At 41.7% G+C, this 24,505-nt stretch overlaps 1 protein-coding gene across 6 annotated transcripts in view; it reads left to right on the top strand.

Moving 5' to 3' along the window:
• Nucleotides 1-24,505, top strand: part of NaPi-III (Na[+]-dependent inorganic phosphate cotransporter type III) — an 88,666-nt gene that overhangs the window by 60,329 nt on the left and 3,832 nt on the right. For 4 of the 6 annotated variants that reach the window (XM_075689453.1, XM_075689452.1, XM_075689454.1 and 1 more), the window contains 9 exons: nucleotides 1,677-1,773; nucleotides 2,893-3,012; nucleotides 5,675-5,719; nucleotides 12,932-13,035; nucleotides 14,713-14,785; nucleotides 15,430-15,518; nucleotides 17,971-18,129; nucleotides 19,209-19,330; nucleotides 21,333-21,518. In XM_075689453.1, the coding sequence (XP_075545568.1) occupies nucleotides 1,677-1,773; nucleotides 2,893-3,012; nucleotides 5,675-5,719; nucleotides 12,932-13,035; nucleotides 14,713-14,785; nucleotides 15,430-15,518; nucleotides 17,971-18,129; nucleotides 19,209-19,330; nucleotides 21,333-21,518 (995 nt within the window). The remainder of the gene's footprint in view (nucleotides 1-1,676; nucleotides 1,774-2,892; nucleotides 3,013-5,674; nucleotides 5,720-12,931; nucleotides 13,036-14,712; nucleotides 14,786-15,429; nucleotides 15,519-17,970; nucleotides 18,130-19,208; nucleotides 19,331-21,332; nucleotides 21,519-24,505) is intronic. The other 2 variants (XM_075689456.1, XM_075689457.1) reach the window with 2 other exon arrangements.

Genomic DNA, 24,505 nt, shown 5'->3' on the forward strand with positions numbered 1-24,505 from the left:
AAGCCTAGAGCCGCGGATAAGCGTGCTATCGAAGTACACGTGCAGTGTCAGTGCATATCCACTGCCATTCACTCAACTGTCTGTCGCTCAGCATCAGCTGCCTATCAGTGAAACGGCAACGCAGGCTTCGTTGTGTGGCACTAAAAGCGGAAATAGAGCTAGTGCGGATAAGGCCACCATCTGCTTGGCGCTTAGCGATATTTATTTTTATTTTTATCTCTACTGATTTTTCTTTTTTCATGTTCTATTATCGCTATTTTCATATTTTTCTGTCAGTTTATTTCTCCTTCAGGTTCCTGCTAGCAGGAACCTGAAGGAGAAATCAGGTGAATTGTTATAGCTTTGTGGTTGCAAGCACAACTAGACAAAAACTAAGAACAGGTAAGGTACAACTTAAAGCACTGACTACAACGGGAGTTTATTTCAAGAAAACGTCCAATATATAAAGCATAGCAATGATATTACATGATCTTCACCCATCCCCTTAGCATACACTAGGACCACTATCAAAAAACTTCATCTGGTCTTTGATAGCACCTCCCTGCTGTTCAAATACCATTAAATGTTGTTGCCTCCAATAATGGAGGCTTACCATAAAAGAAAGAAGGGCTCAGAATGTGTTAATCAGCCATTCATTTTGATGCAAGAAAGCGATGCCTTATTAAAGCTCTGATGAGGCCACCAATCTGCTTGGTGCCTAGCGATATTTATTTGTATCTTCATTACTGCTGATGTTTCTTTCTTCTGGTGCTTCATCTCTATTTTCATATTTCTTGTCAGTTTCTTTCTCCTTATGATGTGCATGGCATCTTCGAAAGTTGTGCACTTTCAACTCAAAGGTTGTTTTTTGATAGTGATCCTTGTGTATGCCAAGGGGCCAGGGGAAGATCACATGATTGTTATGCTTTATATATTGTATGTTTTCTTGAAGTAAACTTCAGTTTTTATATAAGTCAGTGCTGTGTGGTGTCCCTTTCTTTTTCTTAGATCTTGCCTAGTTTCACTGTTGCAAACATATCGGTGTTAGCAATTGCAAAGAATAAAAGTTATAGGTAGCAAACACATATGACAGTTTAACTGTCACAGAATTTTAGAAAGTCATATATGGAACACTGGTATTCCCCAGCTCCCAAAACTTGCACACAGCGATGGCGGGGTGTGCACAATACGTAGCCTTTTCTGTTTGCCAGTGCAAATTGTGCTACTTGCTAGAATGTAAGAATGTGTGATCATGTTTTTGTCAACCTTAGCAGTATGCTGAGCACATGAAACCACATTGATCTGCCACTGGTTTGCCCCTCATGTTGCTTTTCTGTTTTGCCCACCATTTATCTCCACTGTGTCACATTATACTACATATGAACACCTATACTTTCATCTTTTATTGCTGCAAAATTATCTTTCATCGGTGCACTCAAAAGGCAAGCAATGGGGCCAAAGCCAGGGGTACCGTCTGTTTTGCACATCCCAAACTAACCACTAAAAAGAGTGCACAGAAGTGGGAGTTAATTTAAGGGACCCATTGGTAGTCCATCTTGCATAATGTAGCCATAGCTGGTGACACATTTCCTTGTCCAGAAATTTGTTAGAATCCATGCTGTAAAATAGCAAACTGCACATTCAAAGCTGATGCAAATGTTTTCTTTAGCAAGCACTCATTTGCATTTTTCTGGCAGGAGAAGCCACTGGAGCCTGGTCTGAGGTCACTGCCATTCTTCTACGGGTTCACTCTCTTCATTAACATCTTCTCTGTCGTGCATGATGGACCGCACTGTGAGTGTTGCTCATTTAACATGAAAATTGGTAGTTGTCATGTCGAGCAACATGACATGTAAATTTGGAAAACAGGCCCTCATATCATAACTCGGCAAATTCTGTAAAGAAGCTGCACCGCACTATTATGTTAGAGCACGGTTCACTCCATGTGAACACAGTGAAAGTATTGTGAAGTGAGTCAGAACTTCCAGAAATGAGCCTCAAATGCGCTGCTGATGTTGCTCTTGTCTATTGCACATTAAGAAAGACGTTAAGGGATGCGCAGAATTCTGCAAGTAATTTTCCCTCTGCAACACATAGTCATAAACATGGTACAATATTGTCTTATGCAGAAGATTGCCTGTTAATGCTTTATATGCATGGTGGATTGGTGAATGGTGTTATATGTTCTATTATTTTGACAGATGAAAAATGCTGTCAAACTTACATGGCAAACAAAGCTAATGCAGTGTTTTGACCACACATTATAGTATCAAAATATTGCATATGGTGAAAGCAGTACAGTATCAGCAAGTAATGCTGACAATGCAGCGGTACACTGTATTGGGGAAGGAAAACTTAAAAGTACTATAAATCGGGCCATAGCAGTACATTGATTTTATGAATCCCACTGCGTGTTTGCTTGGAAAGAAAGGACGAATTTTTAGCAGACAAAATCTATCCCAAGGCCTTTGTCAATTTCTCTTGTTCCCAGTTCATGGTATGCAAATGTACCTCTCATTCTCTTTTGGTGCGTTAGCGCCTTTACCCTGCATGGGGAGCATGCAAAAGCTTGGTTTCTTCTTTTCTTTGGATTGAAGTGGGGGAGGGGGAATGTTACATTTGTCAGTAATTAAAAAGTCTCAGCCAGTTTTTGCCACAATATATAACATCACAAAGTGTTGCTTTCAAGTTTTGAAGATGGGGTATCTGTATGAACTGCTTCTGTGAAGAGTTCTTTGGTTAAATGTATAGTTATTTTTATTCATGTTAAAGCCTCACGGCTAATTCTTGCAACAGGGGTGAGAAAGGCAAGAGTGTGGTTTTTCCTTGAGTTTCTACTGCAAATAACTTTGATGTACTTTCTTCTTTTATTCTTTGAATTGATCTACATTGCTGCCATCTTTTATTTTTCAGTGCTCAGGTTCAACCTTATTCCTTGGTGGGGTGCCATGATCGTCGCTCTCTCCATTGCTCTGATCTCAGTAATTGTCGTCTGGTTCTTCATCGTTCCTCGTCTTAGGGCCACCATTGAGAGTGAGTGAGAGGGAGAGTGCATCAGTAGTGACCAACATGTTTGAACTGCATAGTGAAGCCCAGAATGGTTCACGCAAAGGGGATGCATGAGCTCTGCAAAAAACGCGTACCTGACCCTGTCTGACCCTGTCTGACCATTTTTGCTTAAGTCTTACTAATTTTTGCCCCACTTCTTCCTGCTAGTGTAAGCGCAGGTGCATTGTGCATTATAAACGTTCGTTAAAACAAAATTGGTTGAAGTGCAATTAGCCTGGTACTCCTAAGTCACAAAAGGGAAGTTTACTACTATCATTGAAAACAAGAGTGGCTTGTCATTTATTTGCTGTTCAGCTGACCTTTAAATTAAGGTCACAACCTGGATGATAAGAAATAAGTACGAAATTAGGCTGAAGACTGCGCCGTGAGTGACGGAATGGAAAATCATAGGCTGAGCGACTAAATTGAAAGTGATAGGTGTTGCATTAAGAGATAGAAAGATGGCTTCGTGGAGTTAAGATTAAAGGCAGGTGGGTAATTTCCTAATCAAGATGAAGAAGCAAATAGGTTTGCTCATAATGGCAAAGCCTTTAGCGCAATTCAAAAAGACAGGGACGTGACAGAGACACAGGAAATTGTGCATGTGCCAACCCGCAAACTAGGAAACGTTTTAGTAAACGTAAAAGATAAATTGCCACAGGAAAATTTCCTTGGTGTAGTCTACGCCATAACATGCGAGAACTGTGATTGCAAGTATGTCGGCAAGACAGGTGACTTCAAGAAACGTGTGAAACGGCATGAGTACGACGTCAAGAAACGGCATGTGGCCTTGATTGCCCTTGCTGAACATGTGGCATCTACGGGCCACAATACTGATGGGGCAAGTGCGTGTGTCCTGGCCAAGGAAAAGAAACTTGCGTCGCGCGTGCATCTAGAATCCTTGCACTTGCAGACCATGATGCACACACTGAATAGGCGTGATGGGACACTTCCGACGTTGTACACTCGCTGCTTGCATCACATACTGAAATGTACTTAAATAGGTTGCATCTCTGTTATGGGTTTTATTGTGAGCAAGGCTTCCGTATGGGGAGCTGAAACGTCATTAAATTTTCAGTTATCTTGGTCGGTGCATCTTTTCGCGCTTATTCATGAAACTTCAAGGGAGATAACATCGTCACTGCACTCCGCATGCTGTACGTGCGAGTGAACGCATAGTGGGGAGGGAGGATAAGTGAGCCGATGATGGTGGATCAGTCTTGTGTGCGCACGAGAGAAAAGCACACCACCTTCCGTCGCACGCGATGCATTGGGAGAGTGGAACAGTGGGGGGGCCTTTGGATTCTGTGATCTGTGATTGTGCAACATGTTTATTTGCTTTGTTTGATGCATTATATACAGTGACTTTTGTTTATATACATAGATTTATTGGAGGCTTATACGTATATTTAACTATCTTGTTACGAGCTTTTGTGCATACATGCAGTGAACTTTGTTTCCAGTTACACTTTTTTTACCCTTTATCAAGCTGCACCTTCGCATTTGTATGTTCCATTGTATCTTTGCATTTCTAATGTATATGTTGCAAAACTCCTGCTTCTTATATGTGCTCTCTGTTGTGACTATAATTTTGGTCCAATTACTCACAATACACAACCAGTGACAGCTGCTCCTGCACAATACATTGGAATGATGGACATCGTCATTGAGATTTTTCCCTGGCCGTTGCATATGTACAAAAATGTTAACAAGGTTGTTGAGTGACAGTTTCGTTGAAATATTTTTCCTCAACTTGTTCATTTCATGGCCTTCACATTTTTCATATCAGCGGCATGCACTCCTTTTCTGGTTTCGAAGTGACATAGTTCACAAGTTTGTGGGATATTTTCTTTTTAATAGAGAAAAAAGGTGGAAGCATTGATATTAGTTACTTCTTAGGGACATACGAATTTATGAAAAAATACATATTTTACATGTCTTGACAGTGCGTAGCACTCAAAAATTCATTTGCAGCATCTTTGGCAATGGCAATGCAGTTATCATTGATGTAGTATTTGAACCCTCGACAGATTCTATAAGAAGCAGGCTCAGCTGGAATGTGAGCCCCCTCCCCCCCCCCTACCCACCAAACGAAAGTTCTGCCTACGCCACTGCTATAGAGTGCCTAAGTGCCTATGTGCCCACCCACTAAATATGAAGAATCGTGCCCCCCCCCCTCCCCCACACGTAAAAATTATGAACATAGAAATCCTGGCGCTGCCCCTTATGTGAGGGCACAATTGCAGTGCAAATGTGGACCGCATTACAGTGCATCCACACCACTCTTCAATTAAGACATATCTGTGATGGCAATGATGCAAGACAGAGTTGTTCTTGGACCTTCACTCTATAGTACACCACCATCTCATTTTTCGGGAGTCGCACTCAATGCCACGGCAGGGACGACCAGCAGGGTTGGCTTATGCACTTGAAGATGCGGCTCATTCTAGTAGCACTGCCTGTGGACCTAACATGGACAGCTGTACTTACCTGCTCGCTATTTTTTTGCCTTTTGCATTTAATTGTAGCAATGGCACGTAAGTGATTAGAGCTCATTTGAATATAGTTTTGTTGCGCATGCACCTGCATTTTTCTGACCTGACTTTCCTAATGGCTGCGCATGCCTGTTTGCACGTATTCCTTTTAGGGGACCTATCCAATGACACTGATAACGACCGAATAACCATGACCGGTTAGTAAATATTTTTGTTGACCTATTCTTTTCAGTGCATTGTCGAGATTTCTCCTCTTCTTTCTACCATTTTGTTTACTGCTTTCTGTTCATTGCCGGTTGACAGAATTGTCAACAAAATCATCTGGGTCTACTGGCAAGTATAAAAGAGTGTGATTTCTGTTGTTCTTTTGCGATATTTTCTTTTTATTGGCTAGTACCATTTGCAATGTGCATTATCTGACTCGACAAGGCATGCTGCCCTCGCTTATCCATCTATCATTGTGCTGTAGGTAGTTCTCGGCACCTGCGTGTTGATACTTAGCACATGAGAATAACTGCATGTCATGGAGAGATGCAAGGACATTCTGATGACTGTAGCAATTGCATACATACACTACATGCAGCTTATTGTAGAATTGATGTGGCTCAGTCATAGATAATGGTTTTATCACCGTGCACCTGTGTGCATCAGTCCACAACAGTCCACCTTAGCCCGCTATTCTCTAGAGACAACTGTGATACAATGTAATGCCCGATTGTTCAATCAAAGAGCATAACTAAGCTAGCTTTAGTTGATGGGGGTTTTGCTGTTGAACACAGCCAAGTTCAGTTTCTATTTATGGTTTACTTGGACTCTGATATTATCATCGCTCCCTCTGTCGCACAGCAAAGGGTAAAGAACTCCATAGCTACTGTAAACTGAGGACCAAGGGTTAGATATGAGGTTTGTGTTTTTGAAACCAATCATGAAATAATGTAATTACGTTCCCTTTCACTGTGAAAAAAGAAAAGCCGAGTACTGGAGGAAAGGATTACCACGGTGTCGAAGTTGCTATCACTTGCAACTCACAGCAAAAGTGAGCTTTGAGTCTGAGCTCTTGCTACACACAGGTTTGATAACATTGAGGCATTTCAGAACACAAAGCAGCTTGTCTCCCAGTGTTCAACCACAGACGAAACATTTTAAGAATTTCCCAACGATTACCATAGTTTGAAGCAACACTACATTTTTGTGTAGAGAACAGCCATCGACAATGGTGATACACGATCATATTTATTCATAGAAAGCATGAAACATTGGAAATTAATTTGCAGTTCTTTATGAGCACATTATTTTGTTTATTCACTGTACATTTTGATTATTCACTTTCGTGACCTAATGTTTCCTGCAAACGTCCTGTTGTAATTTCCAACAGAACTTGTTGCATAATCGTTTGCACACAGTCAGCGGCAGCTGCAAGGCGAAGTTGGAGCGCTGGCGGCCGGGGCTGCTGGAGACTCGCCTGTTGCCCTTGACTGCAGCGTACAAGTTACGCACGCATGGCCTTACATTTCCTTCTCCCACAATGCGCAGTTTCCTCCGCTTAGGGTTAGGCATAAGGCATTGCGGGAGAAGTATGCGCCGCGCCACACGCAGCCCAAACGCTGCAGGCAAGGCGAACAGGCAAATCTCTTAGCCGCCGCGGCATTTGGTGCTCCAACTTCCCATACTGCCTTGTGGCCGCTACTGAAGGTGCACACATTTTTGGAAAGGTCCATTCTGCGAGCAAGATTTGTAATGAAGTGTTGCATTGACGGCTGTCTTGTCTCAGCTACATGCCAACTTTTCTGTCGTTAAACCAGTGCAGCTGTGCAGTCTCTTGAACAACAGCTTGTCTTGGCTCTCTTCCACATTTCACTTATGGCGTGCACTCTAGTTGACTTTTTCTTCTCACCGTTCATTTTGCTTAGCCCAGGCACGTGTGGGTGTGTTTTCTTTGTTGTTATTGTTTTCCCCTCTCTCTAAGTTGGAAGCTGTCACTACATGCAGTGAAACTTATATCCCAGTCACACGGACAGCTTTAATGTAGTCTGTATTAGAGTGTTTGTACTTAATGTGATATTGTTAGTGGCTGCACAGCGATATACAATATACATGGATGAAGGCTGCCTAAATTTGCAAAAAATTATTTAATGGGCTTAAGAAGCTGGTGCGTCCTCCCTGAGAAATACATAACAGCAGTAGGCATATACAAAAAAGAGCACACTATATGTACGAATTATACTACTAGTAGTTTCTCTCTTGAGGGCTTAGTTAACTTTTTGGATACAAAATGGTTTTACATTGTCATTGACATGTAGCACCACATAGGGTCAACAAACTGATATGGCACCGTACTTTTTTAGTTTTTTTTTTCAGCTTATAAGATTCATCCAAGCTCACGCCTTCCATCAACATAATAAAAATGTGTAGATAACTTTCTTAAAACATTAAAGTAAGCTTAGTGAAGAGCCTTGACTTCGGTGGTATCATGAATATTATTTAAATGACTGTATACACTTAGCATTAATATGTTTGTTTCCTTTTATTTATTTTTATTTTCTCAAGCCTTGTTGACGTCTAATCAAAAGGGTAATGCAGTTAACTCACAGTGATTCAAGCTCGCATATTTCAGAATTCTGGTGAATTCATACAAATATCAGCATTTTGATTGGCCTGCTGTGCGAACACCCAATGCATTTGGAGGAATCTGAGCAAAACCAGAACAACGTAAAAGCGGGAGCCAACGTTTCGACAAGTGGACTTGTCTTTTTCAAGGTGACATATGCTTTCCTCGGTGCAGTATATATAGATAGGGTTCTTCCAAAGGGGAGAGGGGGTAAAGTGGGTGGCCGCGGCAACGAACCGAAGGTGTGTTAGCGGCGAAGGTGTAGAATTGACAATAAAGGAGTGGTGTGCACAAGGCCATTGACATGGCTGTGTGTCAACTGGCGTGTCAACCGGCGTGTCAACGACCGTGAGCACAGCACCCCTCTGCTACCTGCGTCGCTGGTGGTCATGGGCTATTGTGTCCCTGAAAAGATAATAAAAGGAGTATCAGAAAATGGTGCTTGTGAAAGAAAAAAAGAATACTGTAATGGAACAAATATGTAAATAAAAAATAAAATAAAAATAAATCACTAAGCAACCAAACTAAGGGTTGTTTCCTATAGCTTGAAATTTAGCATAGCGAATAGATTCCCAAGGGAGCTTTAAAATCGGTTCGCTCTGCTAAATCTACTTAGCTTTCTTTATTATCTTTTCAGAGACATGGTAACCCATGACCACCAGCAAAGCAGGTAATAGAGGGGTGCTGTGCACACGGCTGTGTCACCGACCTTGTGCACAGCACTCCTGTATTCTCAATTCTACACCCTCGCCGCTAACACACCTTCGGTCGTTGCCACACCTTCGGTCGTTGCCACACCTGCCTGCCTTAATCCCTCTCCCCTTTAGGAGAACCCTACCTATATATACTGTGCCGAGGAAAGCATATGTTGCCTTGAAAAAGACAAGTCCACTTGTCGAAACGTTGGCTCCCGCTTTGACCTTGTTCTTATTTTGCTCATTGCCTTGAATTTCCATCTCTGCCTTCCCTGTGTTTTCGATGCATTTGGAGGCCACTTAATTCAAACAAGGCACTCGGTTAATTCAAGCTTTCTAGCTTCTTAGTTCAATAGGAGGAGCAATGTTTCCAGAAATGGCTTAGCAGTAGACAGCAATAGTTAGTGTGTCCTCATTTGATATTCAAGCTGCAATGTACGTTAATGGGAACCAGTACGAAACGCTCCCATGTTTGTGGTGACCATGCCTTGCTTCAGTTTGGTGTATAGGTGTCCTGTTTGTACATCCATTCAAATGGTGCAGAGTACGCATACTATCGGTGTCATAATCTTGGTCCATACTGCATTTTAATTAAAATTAAGAAAATTCAAGCAGCAATATGTAGTTCTCAGGTGTTCAAATCAATGCACGTAGACTGTGCTTCTGCTTTGCATAGTCTTCCTCGGTCATTTCTTCACTCTTTGTTGGAGAACTTGTTCACTCATGGAGAATGGAAGGCTTGCTGCGTGTCATGCAAATTGCGCTCCCGTCTCGCACTTTCTATGTCAGTTTGGGAAAGTGCCTCCAGGGTGAAAATTTGCACGACTACAATGCAAGCTTCACCTGTTCTCTTCCAGAAAAGTTTCCTCTGCTAGCTGACATTAAGAAACGTGATGGCCGAGGAGGTGAGCCTTATAGAGAATCAAAATAATTTGGTCTGGTGAACTTGGTCTACCATTTGAGGACGGTTCAGGGTCATGTCAGCAGGTGTGCTGTTTCTGTTGAAATTTCATTTTATAGCAGAGCTCATGTGCTTGCATAGCAGTCTGATAGTGCATAGAAGACAGCTTGGCATCGGAACTATAACTTAAACCTCGTTATAATGATATGGGATGTAACGAAAATAATCAGTGTAACTAAGTATTTGCAATTGCCCTTGAAATCTCCATATTGGTCCACATATTTAAAACCTGTTTTTAACAAATCAAATTTGTTCTGACAATGAGTGTAACTAACTATATTTGTATCCTAAACCAATAATATCAACTGTTGCCCACTGAACATATCGCTTTCCGCTGGATTCTGCTCTCATTCGGCATACCAGTCCAAAATTCCCACATCAAAAAGGCCATCAAGCAACGCTGGTCGTTATCACCGTCGCACGGTGGCCGCGCAATAGCTGTACTTCTCTCATCGTATTGCACTTCTCTCTCACTGCGCCATGTAGCTGGTGAAGCTAGGCGCTCCCTCCAAGGTCGCAATCTCAAAGGCCATGATGATGATGCTACATATTGATGAAGGTGGTTTTGCTTTCACAGGCCAAATGCATCCGCACATAGTTCACGAAATCTCGCAAAAGTGAAACTATCTCCGAAAGTCAAGGAGGTCGCCAAAGAGTACCACTCCAGTTGCATAGTCTGCGTACCGTGCTGTTGCGCACCACATGCTACTCGAACACGACGAGCTTGACCGCATTGATGTTTTGCCAGCTTCATGACAATATGAGCGAGCCAAATGGAAAGTGGAAGCGAAAGGCCATCACATTCGAACATAAAGAAGATATCTCAAAGGTTGTCACTTCAGGTGCTAAGAAGTCGCGTGTTGCATACACCGGAGAGTCTATTGCTGTTATTTTATTAAAATTTCATTGCATATGTGGCCGCAGAGCAGTTCGGCGGGGTCGCAGAGCCGGAGGATTCTTTGCATGTTTAAAGGTGTGCACACCATTGGGCATACACTGAAGTAAAAGGCAATAGTCGATGTAACGAAGTAGTGGATATAATTAAGTTATTTCAGCTTCACCGTCATTATGACGAGGTTCGAGTATAGTTCCTCTAACTTTTGCCCAGGGAGAACAATGATCAGCTGCATATATTTCTATAACTATACTTTTATTATTAACACCATATTTGTTGTAGTATCTTCATTAATGTTAGAACTGAACCCTTTCCTGTGTTCTACATTATGTTGCTATCAACATTTCACAGGTGGTAATGACTTTAAGGGCATTCTTTACCTGTCCAGCATGTACCATAGCAGCATTTTCAAACCAGCATTTGTAACATTGTTTCTTTGTTGATGCATGGCACACTTAAGGCCATGCACAGACACCATTAACAGCCTATGATGGGCCATATACTCGGGCTATTGCATGTAAAATTAATAAATGCGAAATCATTTATTTGGCCACCGTACCCCACTTCGGTCAATGTGGCATCAATACGTTGGCGATGTAAGACGAATTAATAAAATCTAGCTGCTACGAGGAATCAAGCCTGTGCCCACAGCCTGGCAATCTAATTTAGACAATCATCATATAAATGGGTTCCACCAGGAATGTTTCATGCATTTTGCAACTTGGATTAAGTTTTAAAAGGAAGGAATGGAAGCCTTTGCTAAGAAAGCATGCACGTCTGTTGCGTGCTCATGCGATGGGATTTCTGTGGCCTTGTTTGGTGCTCGAAATTTGGGGGTTGTGAAAGGATCTTCTGCCTCCGTAAAGTTCTCGAATGCTGGGAACACCGTAGAATCCTTGCTGCGTGGTCCTCATCAGCTGTTGAACTAGTGTGGAGTACACTCACTTTCAGGTGTACTCCAAAGGCATGTTGAAGATCTGTTTATCTTCGGCTTAACAGAATGGCTGTCTTAACATAGTTCTTAAACAGAGCCTACATTGCTTAGAATGAATGTTGTAGACATTGTGCAAGAGGCAAAAGTGAAAGACTGACACACAGGTATAGGATGTATACAGGGGGGACGTATTCTGAAACGTTCGCCTTCCACGAAAGTTTCGCCACCGCGAAAGTCACATTCAATAAGCCGAGCGCCTGCTCACTCGTGTCGTCAGCGTGCACTACCAGCGCGCGCTCTCGAATGCTTCACATCGCATGAGAGATCGCGCCCGGCGAGCGCAGAGCGGCTCGGGTGTGTTGTTTTCGAGTGTAATGGCCGCAGTACGGGTTCTGCGCACTGACTACATTTGCTTACGGCCTCTTTAGGTAAAATAAATTAAATAAGGAGGTGTGAAATGTTTTATTTTATATGAATCAACAAACATCGCCGCGAAACAACGTGTCTAAAACGCCACCAAAAAGGCTACTAGAAACTTCCACCTATCTTATCTCTACTACACTCTACCACCAACCGAACGCCAAGAGATGCCAAAAGACATGTTCATTTATTCAATACATGTCGAGAGCACCCATCGGCACCATGACGTTAAAATGACGTAGGCCGGAACTACTAGATGGCACTGTTTAATTTCCGGTTTTGCTAAAATCTCCAATCAGCGCGCGCCGTTGGCGGAGGCGTGGCCAGGGCGAAACTTTCACGGAGGCGAATGTTTCAGAATACGTCCCCAGGAAGAGAAGCCTGACAAACAAAAAGGCTCCCCTTAGTCTAGTGACTACTTCCAAAGTACTCTAGTGAGATCCATTACTAATTAAATGTCCAGTATAAGAAGTAAAAGTTCTAGCATTTGTACACATGAACAAAGCTGCAGTTCTTTTAATGGATACAGTAGTTAGTAAGTAAGTAAGCAATATACAAAGCTCACGTTGACATAATCATATGTCAACGTTGACCGTTGACATATGAGGCTTCGGTGACATTGTTTCATTTGTCACAAACTATACAAAACAGAAGGTTCAGTTTTACACTAATGTAAATTGATGAAACAATGATGCCGTGAACTGTACATCATAGCATTTACGAGGCAGAAAAATGGTTGTGCTGCTTCATGAGCTGCGCCTACAAGTGCACTTGGTTCTTCCTGGGAAACCTTTCTGCAGTGAAATCTTGGCTGCCATCAGTGTGCTGTTTTCATGCACATGACAAGAAAGGGGAAAAAAAGGAACTTGATTTTGAATTGCTTTCCATTCATGCAGAATTGGCCCAGGCCGCCAAGGATTTGCCCAAGACCTTGACTTATTCATTTACCCCAACTGACCCTGTGAGTGATGATGTGATAGACACTGACGGTAGCAAAAAGGTAAGTTAATTGCAAAACCATTATAATCATTTGGAAAGGCTTGTGTAATGTTATATTCTGCAATATAATTCCTTGGCTGTTCTCTCCATGACTCAGTGTAACAAAATTTGTATTGCCCATATGCCCACATTGAATTAGTTTATTCTCTCTCTCTCCCTCTCTCTTCCCCCCTTTACGATGGAAGTAGTTTGGGGGGAAATGTAGAGGAAAATAAATATTTGCTGCAAAGGTCTAGTTCTTTGCCAGAAGAAACATGGCTGTCATTGCAAGAGCCAAAGCAGAGGCTTGTGACACCCACATAGTGCTTTTGTATTTTGAAGCAGAAAGTTCATAAATCCATAAATGTGGTAACGATTTAGCTTTTCTTTCTGCATCCAGCCTGGTTTAAAGGTATGGTTGTGCCGTGTACCCTTTAACATTAACATTTTTTGTACAACATTGAAAACTATAAACCTTTCGCCAGATTCATTTAGCAAGTGAAGCTTCTGATAGATGGAACGATAGTATATGCAGTGCTTTGAGGTTATATTTAGCAAGGCTCACTGGTAATCTTCATTAAAAGGTTCAAACTTCCCACTTGTTTTGAGAAATTCTGCTGTGGTGAACAGGTTCACTTTGGTCATTGAAAACTAATTCTTGGTGACATTCTTTTTTTTTTTCTTTCTTTTATTGCGATAGCAAGTATATGGACACTCCAGGTGAATTTCCACCACATTGGCTTTGGCATTGCTGTCGGCATTGCCGTGATGTACCATATAAAGTCCAAGTGTGCTAACATTGTAGCAGCGGGCTATATGTTTTAGGTGCAAAGGTAGGGTCGCAAGGGTGAGCAGAGAAGGACGGTAGCTTTACGCGGCGGCGTCTTCCCATGTATACAAGGGGGGAGTAGGGAGATGTGTGTGTGCTGGGGGTGGGGTGGGGGGGCCGGTTAGTACGCATCTTCTCTTCTACTCTAGCTGTCTTGGAGGTAATCTACGTTGAGTTCGAAGGCTAGGCAGTCCAGTGTAGCTGATGGCTTCATGTGCGCTGTGTTCTCACAAACCTAGTTAGCATTGAAGTAAAAGGCAGCGTGAAGGGGAATTTGCTCGCCACCGCTACCGCTCTGTATCATGCCAGCATTCTGATGGCAAGTGTCTGTGGTCATTGAGTGAGATGTCTTCATTTTTGCCTGTGAGCGCGTGACAATGTGCCTGTTTGTGTGCATTACAGTGGGCAAATGTTTACCGCGGATTATGCTGCTGATAAAACTACTAACCCTAATTCATATAGCTGGCTAATAAGTTGCTATCACGATCAATGCTTCGCCTATTTAGCGAAGTTATGACTTTTTTTTTTTTTTTTTCCTAGTTTGTCTGATCCATCCTGACCATATCAAATAAGTCTGCATCATCAATTATCTGCACTTCTTATAGCTAAAGCAACATTCTTTACACCAGTGGTCAAAGGGCAATGTTTGGGGAAGTGTTGCTGCATTTTATAGTTCTAGCACGCTGTGGGGTAGCATAGTATGGGAATGAGTTGCGTAGCCATTCAGTGCTTCATTGTGTCTGAATACGTTTCAGCACGTTTAGTGAACAACAAGTATCTTTGTTTTTACTGATAACTTATGTTGGACTAGTGCTGAGAAAATAGTACTTTGATCCTGTTTCTCATGTTATGTTTCACTCTTTCCTTCAGTTAACTGAAGCCGGCATAATGAATGGTGGCCGTAGGTCCAGCATTGAAGTTATTTCGGGCAAACTCCAGCACAGTGAGTTCATGACACATTACAACTGCATGCTCTGCAACTCTCATATGGTGCAAATTTTGCATATATGTGGCACAGCTTTATGTAGCAGTTGGCAACGCCAAGCTCAAGGTCACTGGTTAAATTTCCCGTCACCATGGCTGCACTCCAGTGGTGATGGAAAACAAATTGTGTACTTAAATTTGGGTGCACACTAAGGGACGCCAAGTAGTGAAACTTAGGCCAGAGTCCCCCACTGTCACACACCTGTTAATCAGATTGTGGGTTTGGCACATAAAACCCCTGAAGTAACTTTTTTCCCCAATATTTCCGTGTGCACTTATTCTGTGTGTGTGTGAAGTGGATACAGTTCCTTGCATTAACAGTATAACATAGCCATCCAAATGATTTATGTGCTCCATATATCGCAGAAACTCTGAAGACCGTCAAATTTAAACTTTTGTTACGGCAGTTCATTGCCATAACTAACTCGCAAAGTGCATAGTTATTGGCATCTGTCAAGAACTTTTTTTTTTGCTTGAGTCAGATAGAGAAGAAAGTCCCATTATCAACATTTACATAAGCATGATATAAATTTATGTTCACACTTTTAAGCCTGCCCAGTTGTGTTAGTCTTGAAAGTAACCGCGTTCACCCTGTCTCTATAGATGATCTTCCAAACCTGCACCCAAACCCGCACCCTCATCACCCTACACACAAGAGGCTTTCGCTGGTCATGATTGAGGAAGCAGCCCTGGTAAGCTTCAAATCATCGGGAAAAAAATGTCAGCTTGAAGTGATGACTTTGCATTATGAGCTCAAAATCTTTGCCAGATAAGAAATAAGTATACATTTTATAGCCTCTTCGAGGTATTGAAGGGAAGGTGAAGTATTATAGAGGACAACTCACTGAGCTTTTGTTCTTTTCACTACTGATACTGCAATTACCTATTCTTCCCTTCATTATGGTGTGATGAAAGAGAAAGCCCAGTGTGTCACGTGGTCATCAGCGTATATTCACGGTTACCATATTTTTCCATGTATAACCCGCACCCCCACTTACAACAGCCAGGAAATAAAAAACATCTGCGAGCATATAACCCACAGAAATAACTGCATACAAAAAGCACTCATATCTTTGCAAAAACAGTCTCGATTTGCAGATGCACAAGACTTGTCCACATCATATCTTTGGCCAGTGACTCTGTTTCCCCCACCTCTTCGGTAATGCTGATAATCTTCAGCTTCTGCTACGCTGTAACGGAGAACCTTTCCTTGAAGTGTGGCTTCACAGCAGCATGTGCTGCACTGCTGTGGAGCCACAAATTAAGGGGAAATTTTGCATATAACCTGCACTCCAGCTTTACTGCTAAATTTTTTTTAATTTGGGGGGTGGGTTATACACACGAAAATATGGTGCTTTTCTACAACATCTCTAGAATTAAGCACATATGATGTTCACCAGCACGTTTTCAGACCACAAAAGTTTGCTATGCAAAGTGCAAGTGCTACCTACACAAAAATGGTGGATTAAGGCAAGGTAATGTATGTGTCACCCATTCAAAAGCAACCATTGAAAAGAAACTGCTCTGTCAAAACAGAGTAGTTAAGATTAGGTGCAGTTTAATGCACGAAAATATTTACCAACATGACTATTTTTGCTAATCCTTTCAGCTCATTTTGCATGTCAACTCGGTACATTCCATTTTTAGGAAGATTTCACACGGTGCTGTTACTGTAGGCTATATTACAGGTTGATATGCGGCCATTTCAGAATTTAATAGTCCTTTAGTTTGGGAATGATACATAGTACCAAGGCTTCCAAAAATGACGGAGCAAAGTTTCCTTTGCCGCTGGCCTCCAACGCAAGCCATAACTTTTTCTTCGTGATTCTATGGGGATTCATTGCACTGTTTTCTGGTATCCAAAACTGTGAGATGAGATTGATGCATTAGTATTTATCGACTTGCACATTTAATGCTTAATGAAATTTGCTGTTATGTGTCATATCCTATGGGCAACAGTGAACACAATGAGGCATGGCAGTAAAGCTTTTGTAGCAGTTTTGTAAAACAATTTCTGTTCCTACTGACATTTGTGCATAATGAATTCTTGGATTCATGGAAAGACTTTATGCTCAACTTGTTCGTAATGATGAGTTCTACAGCACTAATAACGAGAAGTAAAGCACCATTATTAGTAATTTTTTAGTCTTATGTCATATACAGTTGTCTTTAAGTGAACTCTTTACTTAACTGTTATTTTACTATGCAAGTTTACAAGTCACATTGTTGCATTAACCACCAGTGTATCCAAAGTTGTTTTTTAGCACTTTTTTGCTAAGCCCCCTGTTTACAACACCCAGTTTCTAAGTTTATTATCTGTGCCATTGCAGTCTTCGTGAATGTAATTTCATTAAAGTTTTGGTGGAGTCAAATTGTTATGATGGAGTACCATTCGGCATGAAAATGCCTTCGTTATGTTCATTATGCATATATGTTGGTTACACACTGGTATTGGTAAAAATTTGTTATATTCTGTTATATTAATTAAATTTGTTATATTCAATAATCTTCTCTATTTATGCGCATTATGTCGACCTTCAGCTGTATATTGTTGGTTGAAGTGAAAACTCAAAGTGACTCTGCATATGATGTGGCTCCGAATTTACTAAATGTATTGCTTGGTTCCCACTGGTTTACTATAACAGGGTTCTAAGAAACTTTGCTAGATTCTTGACTGCATGACATGCGTGATCCCTTTCCACTGCCTTCCACAGCTGCCAGGCAAAATGCTGTAGCATGTGCCACAGTGTGGTAGACAAAGGAGAGGGGGTCACAGACACTATGGCCTCTGAGATTGCTGGTGCGCTGCCAAGCTCTGAGGGCAAGCTGAATGTGACCGCTTGTCATTTCCTGCCTCAATGACAACTAGCACCACACAGCTTGACTGGCAGATTACAATCTCAGAGGACATGCCACACATGACATTTCTTTGTTTGTCAGTCATTTGGCAGCACACGTGACAGTTTGTCTGGCGTATACCTCAGGAAGTTGTTCGTGTTTTGCAGTAGCTCTTGATGGGGCTGGAGAACCAGACGTAACTTAGTAGTGTTTGTCCTGCTGTAGGCACTGGCACAACGTATAAGTTCGCTCCGTGTTCTTGCTGTGCTGCTTGTGCCAGGTCTAACTGCACTGTTATGTTTACAGATGGCACAGTGTTTGGACGATCTCCCAAACGAGTGCACACAGCACTGTGCCGAAATGCAGGGAAGAGATAAGACAAAGCAGAAAGCGCATGGAAAGCAGCGTGATAAGCCACTGCAGTTTTTACAGTCAGTGTGTGCCAGAGCACTGCGGTCCACCAGGGTTGGTGGTTTGACTTGGCTTGGCTTTGTTTTGCCTAGGTTGCCTTGGCTTTGGCTTGGCTGAACATGGATTGTCTTTCTCTTCTAACTGGCACCATGCACCAGTGGGAGCACACAGAAGGTGCCCAAAGAAAATAATTTCTCTGCATTTGTGCATGCTTGCAGCTCTGTGCAAGTTTTGTATCAATCTGTGCCCCCTTGAAGTGACGTGCAGCTGTACTTTTGTACTGTCACACTTGAATGAAATGAAACTGGGAGAAACAATGTAGAACACGACTCAATGCCTAAATACTAGAAATCTTGGTGTATTCATGGCAGAATAGGGGGCTAAATGTGCTCGTGCTTAAAAACTAAGTAATCTATGAATGTTAATCGCCAAAGTTGCAGACGTTGGCAAATGTGGAAAAAGAAATGTGCCTTCTTGTTTGTTTTCTCATGTTTATGTTTTGTTCAGGCATGATTGCACACACACTGCTTCATACTGTGGCACAGTCAGCTTCAGCTTGAAATTTATGCTTCTAGTTCCAGGTATGCTATGCACTTTAGTGGTAAGCTCGACTGGTTGGCTTGGAGCAGCTGCTCAAATCAAGTCCGAATTTGCGAAGGAAACAAATGCAAATCGTTCTGCACTAAATTATTGTGGCAGGCACTACATGTTGCCAATTGTAGAAACAGCGTCTAATTTTCGCTGTGTCTGTGCTTTGTGATTATTAAGGTGATAGGGTATTTTAATTTTCTACGCTTCTCTTCTTCATCGTACTCGAACGTGCTAATAGGTTCCCATGTATGCAGAAAATGCAGCTGTGTTGCAGGGAAACAGAGCCTAGCCATAATAATTTATGCAGTGGTAACTAAAACCAGACACAGTTATCACCTCGCTGGATGGATGTGATGCAACATGACCTCAAATTTCTGGGTAAACATGTGCTGCACCAGCAAAGCAGCAAAAGAAGGCAAGCTGCTGTGGAGCAAGTTGATTTGAAACTACCTGTGGAGAATACAAGCTTGCTCTGGTCTGGTCATTGGAATATAAGCTCATTCACCATAACTGTCACACACTTTTTTCTTCTTTCACTCCAGGCTGTGCCCCCTTGTAAAGAAAACCATGATGACGACAAGCCAGAAACAGCGAAGCTCTTCTCGTTTCTTCAAATTCTCACAGCAGTGTTTGGATCCTTTGCACATGGTGGCAACGATGTTAGGTGACCATCTCGTTCGTCTCCTTATTTCTCTTTTCATTTGTAGGGCAAGCCTAGCAACTTGTGTAAGCTCGTAAGTCGTGAAATCAAGTTTTGGCTTGCCCGATTGGTTGCTGTAGACAGGTGTAACATGCTGATGCTGTTCAACTGTAGTAACATTTCAATAGATGCTCGGTATTAGTTTTTTGGTTTGAAGGATAAGTGTTCATTAGAGAATAATGTCACCGCAAGAATTTTGCCTTAATTCAACTTGGCAGTTGTTGTTTTGACATTGCTTCCCAGCTAAGGCTTAGTAAAGGTCCACAACTTTGTTGTCAACAGGGATCATGAACAGCAGCACCTGGTATTTTATTGCTAAACAAAGCAACACCTCTGTCGAACACATAACCAAACTGGTCGCATCGTTCCCTGGGTGGTACCACTGGCTTTATTAGTTATGAGACTTCTTTGTTTTGCTTTGTCTGGCTTCACTGCAAAGCTCTGTCAACACATCTGCTTGTCTTGGAGAAAACTTGTGGTTACTGTCGCTAAAGCCAGTGGTCAGAACACCATATTCTCAATATTCAGAGCGTGTTCCACTCAGCCATGAGTGAAAGCGTGGTGAAAAGCAAATAAACTTTCTTACTAATAAGGACTTCCAAGTCTGGGAATGACACTTCCTTGGCCAATGAGGGGATGATGCCACAGTACTTGCATAGAATTCAGCTACAAGTGGCTCCAGAACATACATGATTACAAAATAGACATAGAGGGAGGCATTTGCCTATCCCATGCCTGTCTATTCCAAGTGTACTTATTAATGAATTATCACACATTTAAGGGCTGGCGCTCGTGCAACTTCTGATCCACACCCAGTCCCTATCTGTAGCAGTAAGAAATGGTAGGCAGCTAGCTATCTAGGCGCGGAGCAGAGATCTATAGACCAGCAGTTACGGCTATTAGTAAGATTTATTTGTGCCATATCAGGTAATGGAAGTATAGTTATCACATCCTCTTTTTCATTAGTTTTAATACAGCACTTGCAAGTCATACTGTGCATTTATACTTCTGCCTCTATAAAGGAAGGGCAGCTTCTATAATGATTTCGGTAGGTAGCTTAAAGTAAAGCAGTCATTAATTTCTTGCATTGCATGTTGCATAATCTCTTTTTAGATTTTGCAAGCAAGCTTTTTGTCACCATACAAAATCCACTGGAATGATGCTGTTGAAATTTGTATGATCTTGCTAAAAAAAATTTATTCGGGTTGGTTTCTTTTTATTTCCTCACATTTTGACATGGGGCTCCATAATAGCAGTTTAATGCAAGATGTTCAGTCTGCAAGATTATCTCGTTTAACTTTAATGCCCAAACACAGTTCCACATCAAAGAAAATTGGAACATGTTTTCACCTTTATTTTTGCCTTTGGAAAGTACATTAGTACAAGAACAATGAAATGCTAGTTGAGTTAGTTTGATTGGTATAGCAATTAATTAATTAATAATTGGTTTGCTGAACTATCCACAACAAAGAAACTTGCTCCAGCATTTCAAAAATGCTACGGTAGGCTACGTGTTACACTTCCTGTGCTTAAATCAGAATTTCGAGGTATCAAGCTCGGCATAGCATATATGATTTATTTGGCTTTACAGGGTTGATTGTATAAGAAAGCTTCCTTTACTTCGGTTCTCAATGTGCAAGAATGATAAAAAAATATGATAAATTAATTTTGCATCTTTTTATATAGGTTCTGTATATTATTCTCGTTCTGTGTAATGACCACTGATGGGATGTATTCCTGCATAAATTCTATGCTCGTTTTACAGCTAAGTTTACAGCACTGGCCTCTTCTACAATGCAGACTTCTCTGATCTCATCTTCACGGCTCATATGTATTTCGCACTGCAGCAAGTGACTACTTGCATGATTTATAGACATGAGAGCAATTAGCAATGATGATATTGTCTAGCTTATCAGTTGTAGTCAGCGCTGATAACTTTTTTTTATTTTTGTCTTCTGCTCAACAGCAATGCCATTGGGCCTCTGGTTGCACTCTGGATGATCTACTTCGATGGCAATGTGTACCAGAACTCTGAGACACCCATATACATTCTTCTGTATGGGGGAGTAGGAATCAGCCTTGGACTGTGGATCTGGGGTCGACGTGTTATACAAACTTTGGGTGAAGACCTCACCAAAGTGACACCTTCCAAGTAAGATTGAATTGATCGAGCTTTTATACAAACTTGCCGTAGATGTACCCGCACAGTAGGATCTTGATATAAACAGCACCAAGCCAGCAAATTATCATATATCAGAGACAATTTCGGTTACAGCGAAGCAAATCAGTAGAACCTCATTCATACGTTTTGGGGAAAAACACAAGAAAGACGTCACTAACCAGCTTAATAGGTAGTGATGGGCTAGTTAGTGAGCCATGATATTGAAGCAACATGCTTAAAACTGACACGTACACGTACACATAAAAAAGGACATACACAGGCGCTGTACTGCAACTACTGCTTTATTGCTCAAAGACCTTCCTTTTGTAGTGTCCCTTGAGAAAGTGTGTATGCTCTGACGGGAGAGAGGTGTGGACAAGACCCAGTGTCAAATACACACATACAAAGATTACATTTTTGGAGGTTTCTATTCTAGGAATAATCAGTCCAAAATAGCGGTGTGCTTTGTCAGAGAATGATACCGAGGGGCAACTTATACACCAGTCTTTCCATTTGTCAATTAGTTCTAACCAGGAAAACGTATGAACCGAAGTACTGAAGAATTTAACAGGCTCACTGTAGTTGACATCTACCTAATCCTAAGTGTTGCGCGAATCGTTGTGACACGCGAAACGAGGCGTCTCTGGTGTTTTCTTGTTGTGTAGTGTTCTAAGATGGCGACAGGAAACGAAAATGTAATCGAGCTGCTGGGTGATGCCGAATGCCATCAGAGCGAAATGTGACGTTCACATCACGCTGCCTGCAGCAGGGAACGGTGGAATGTTTGGGTTACTGCCTACTAAAAGCGTGCAGTACGCTACCAACAGCACTATGCCCCACATGCTGTAAAACAGGCAGGTGAAGATGCTTATTGCAACAGGGGTAGCGGCGTGAATACGCCATGCGATAACTAAGGAGGAGATTTATTGTTATGGGGATGAGAAACTGAGTGCACGCCGGCATTTTCACGTGAAACGGGCAAGCGAGCTCGTATTACGGGGAAGGCAATGCAGTGAGTGGCTACTGTTCTCAATTACATGCACCTCATGCCTTTTCTTGTTTACCTGTGACCTAGTGGCTGGAAAACGTATACAATTGCAGTCTGCGGCAGGGAACGACAGTGCATTTGGGTTATCACCTGTTAAAAGCGTGCAGTATGCTTCCAACGGCAACACGCGCTGTAAAACAGATAGATAAAGGTGCTTATCACAGTAGGGTTGGCGGCGATGGGCGTGGGCGATGGGTGTGTGTGACAAACTGGGAGGAAATTGGCTGGTACTGAAATAAGAAACTGAGTGCGCACCTAGGTTTTCGCATGAGACAGGCAGGTGGGCATTTTTGATGGAGAGGGAGGTCTTTGTTTATTTGTAATCAAATACACACATTAAGGTACTTATTCAGAAAGGGGTCCCAGAGCACATGGCTGAAAGGGGGCCTCCTGTTAGAAATTAAGTAGAGATAAAATACTAACAATGGCAATAAAACAGCATGAGGTAATTGGTTATAATGATGAGAACGCAGCAAATATACATTAGTAATATATATCATGACAATATAAACAGTGAATAATGCAGAAGTACTCAAAAATTAAAGAGAAAAAAATAACGGCTACAATATAGCAATGCTGATTAGTTAAATATTTAAAAGTGAAGAATAAATGAAACAAGCTCTTTATTAAACGCTTCTAAACATATGACTTACTTAGTACTTAGTGGTATGGTATTCCTAAACTGAACAGCCACAAAAGTAGCACTATGTTGCCATAGTTAGTATGTACATATGGCAGTAAAAATTTTTTCTTCGAGGCGAACCTAGCTGGATTAAAGTTGAATAAATGTGATTTTTTTAACGCATCAGCTGCCATGGTACAGTTTACAGATTTTAAAACAAGAATTCAGTTTATATTTGAAATTGCACTTTCATAGTACACCATGCAGATGCACTGGTGAATGGTGGGCTGAATGTTAGGATACAAATGGCTCGGCTTTGAAGTGGAAGTATACGACATGTATAGGTATTTGTCCGCGACATTATACAGTATGTAATGTGACTTTGGAAGGCATAGTGCATTATAAATAAAGTAGGCAAATTGAAGAATGGTCACGCTTTAGTTAATATTCTTATACTGTGAGCTATCCTCTGATGTATATATGAAATGTGAGGGGAATACTTGAGATTGGCATCAAGAAAAACTCCCTGAAATGTCCGCTGAGGAATACTGAGGGGGTGGTGGCAGTGGCAGTTGATACTAATGACAGTAATAGATGAAAGAGGGTTCCGACTCGAGTGGAAGACAATGAACCGTGGTTTATTAGTATTAATTACTGAACCATTAGCAAACGCCTGCGGTGAAGCTACCCCGGTGGTTGGCCACTGTTCTCGATCGCGCACGCCCCACGCACTTCCTTGTTTTACATTAAAACTAGTGGCCAGAAAATGTATCATTTGATTGCACTTTGGCAATGTACTGAATGTTGGTGCCGAAATGTCTTGTTTTCCGGGAACATATGAACCGGTAAAAGACAAGCGTAACTCAGGTCATTTTTTTTGTGTTCTCAATTGCAAACGTTGCCGCCGGGAAATAGTACGTAACGGGATCGTATCAGCAAGGCTCTACTGTACTTTTTTTTTCTCGCAGCCCAAAACACATGTTCTGGTAGCAATGATGTCAAATACTCAGAAAGAGTAACTTGAAACGGCACATCCTGGACATACAATGCACATTACAGCCAACAGCTTAGCTTGGCTGACTCGCAGCTGGCAAGCTAGTGTGTCAATTTCATGGTGGCATGTTGGCCTGTCTGCATGTTGTTGTATATTGATGAAGATGTAAAATTTTTGTAACTTAGTGTTGTTCACATGCCATGTATTGACACAGTGAGCCACCAACAGGCCACTAAAATCAACAAGAGACCTTTTGCCAATTTGTTGGAAGCATCGCACTTGCATTTCTTTCTGGTAGACTAAATAACTTCTGT

Source organism: Dermacentor variabilis, chromosome 4, assembly GCF_050947875.1.
Source record: "Dermacentor variabilis isolate Ectoservices chromosome 4, ASM5094787v1, whole genome shotgun sequence".
NCBI lineage: Eukaryota > Metazoa > Arthropoda > Arachnida > Ixodida > Ixodidae > Dermacentor > Dermacentor variabilis.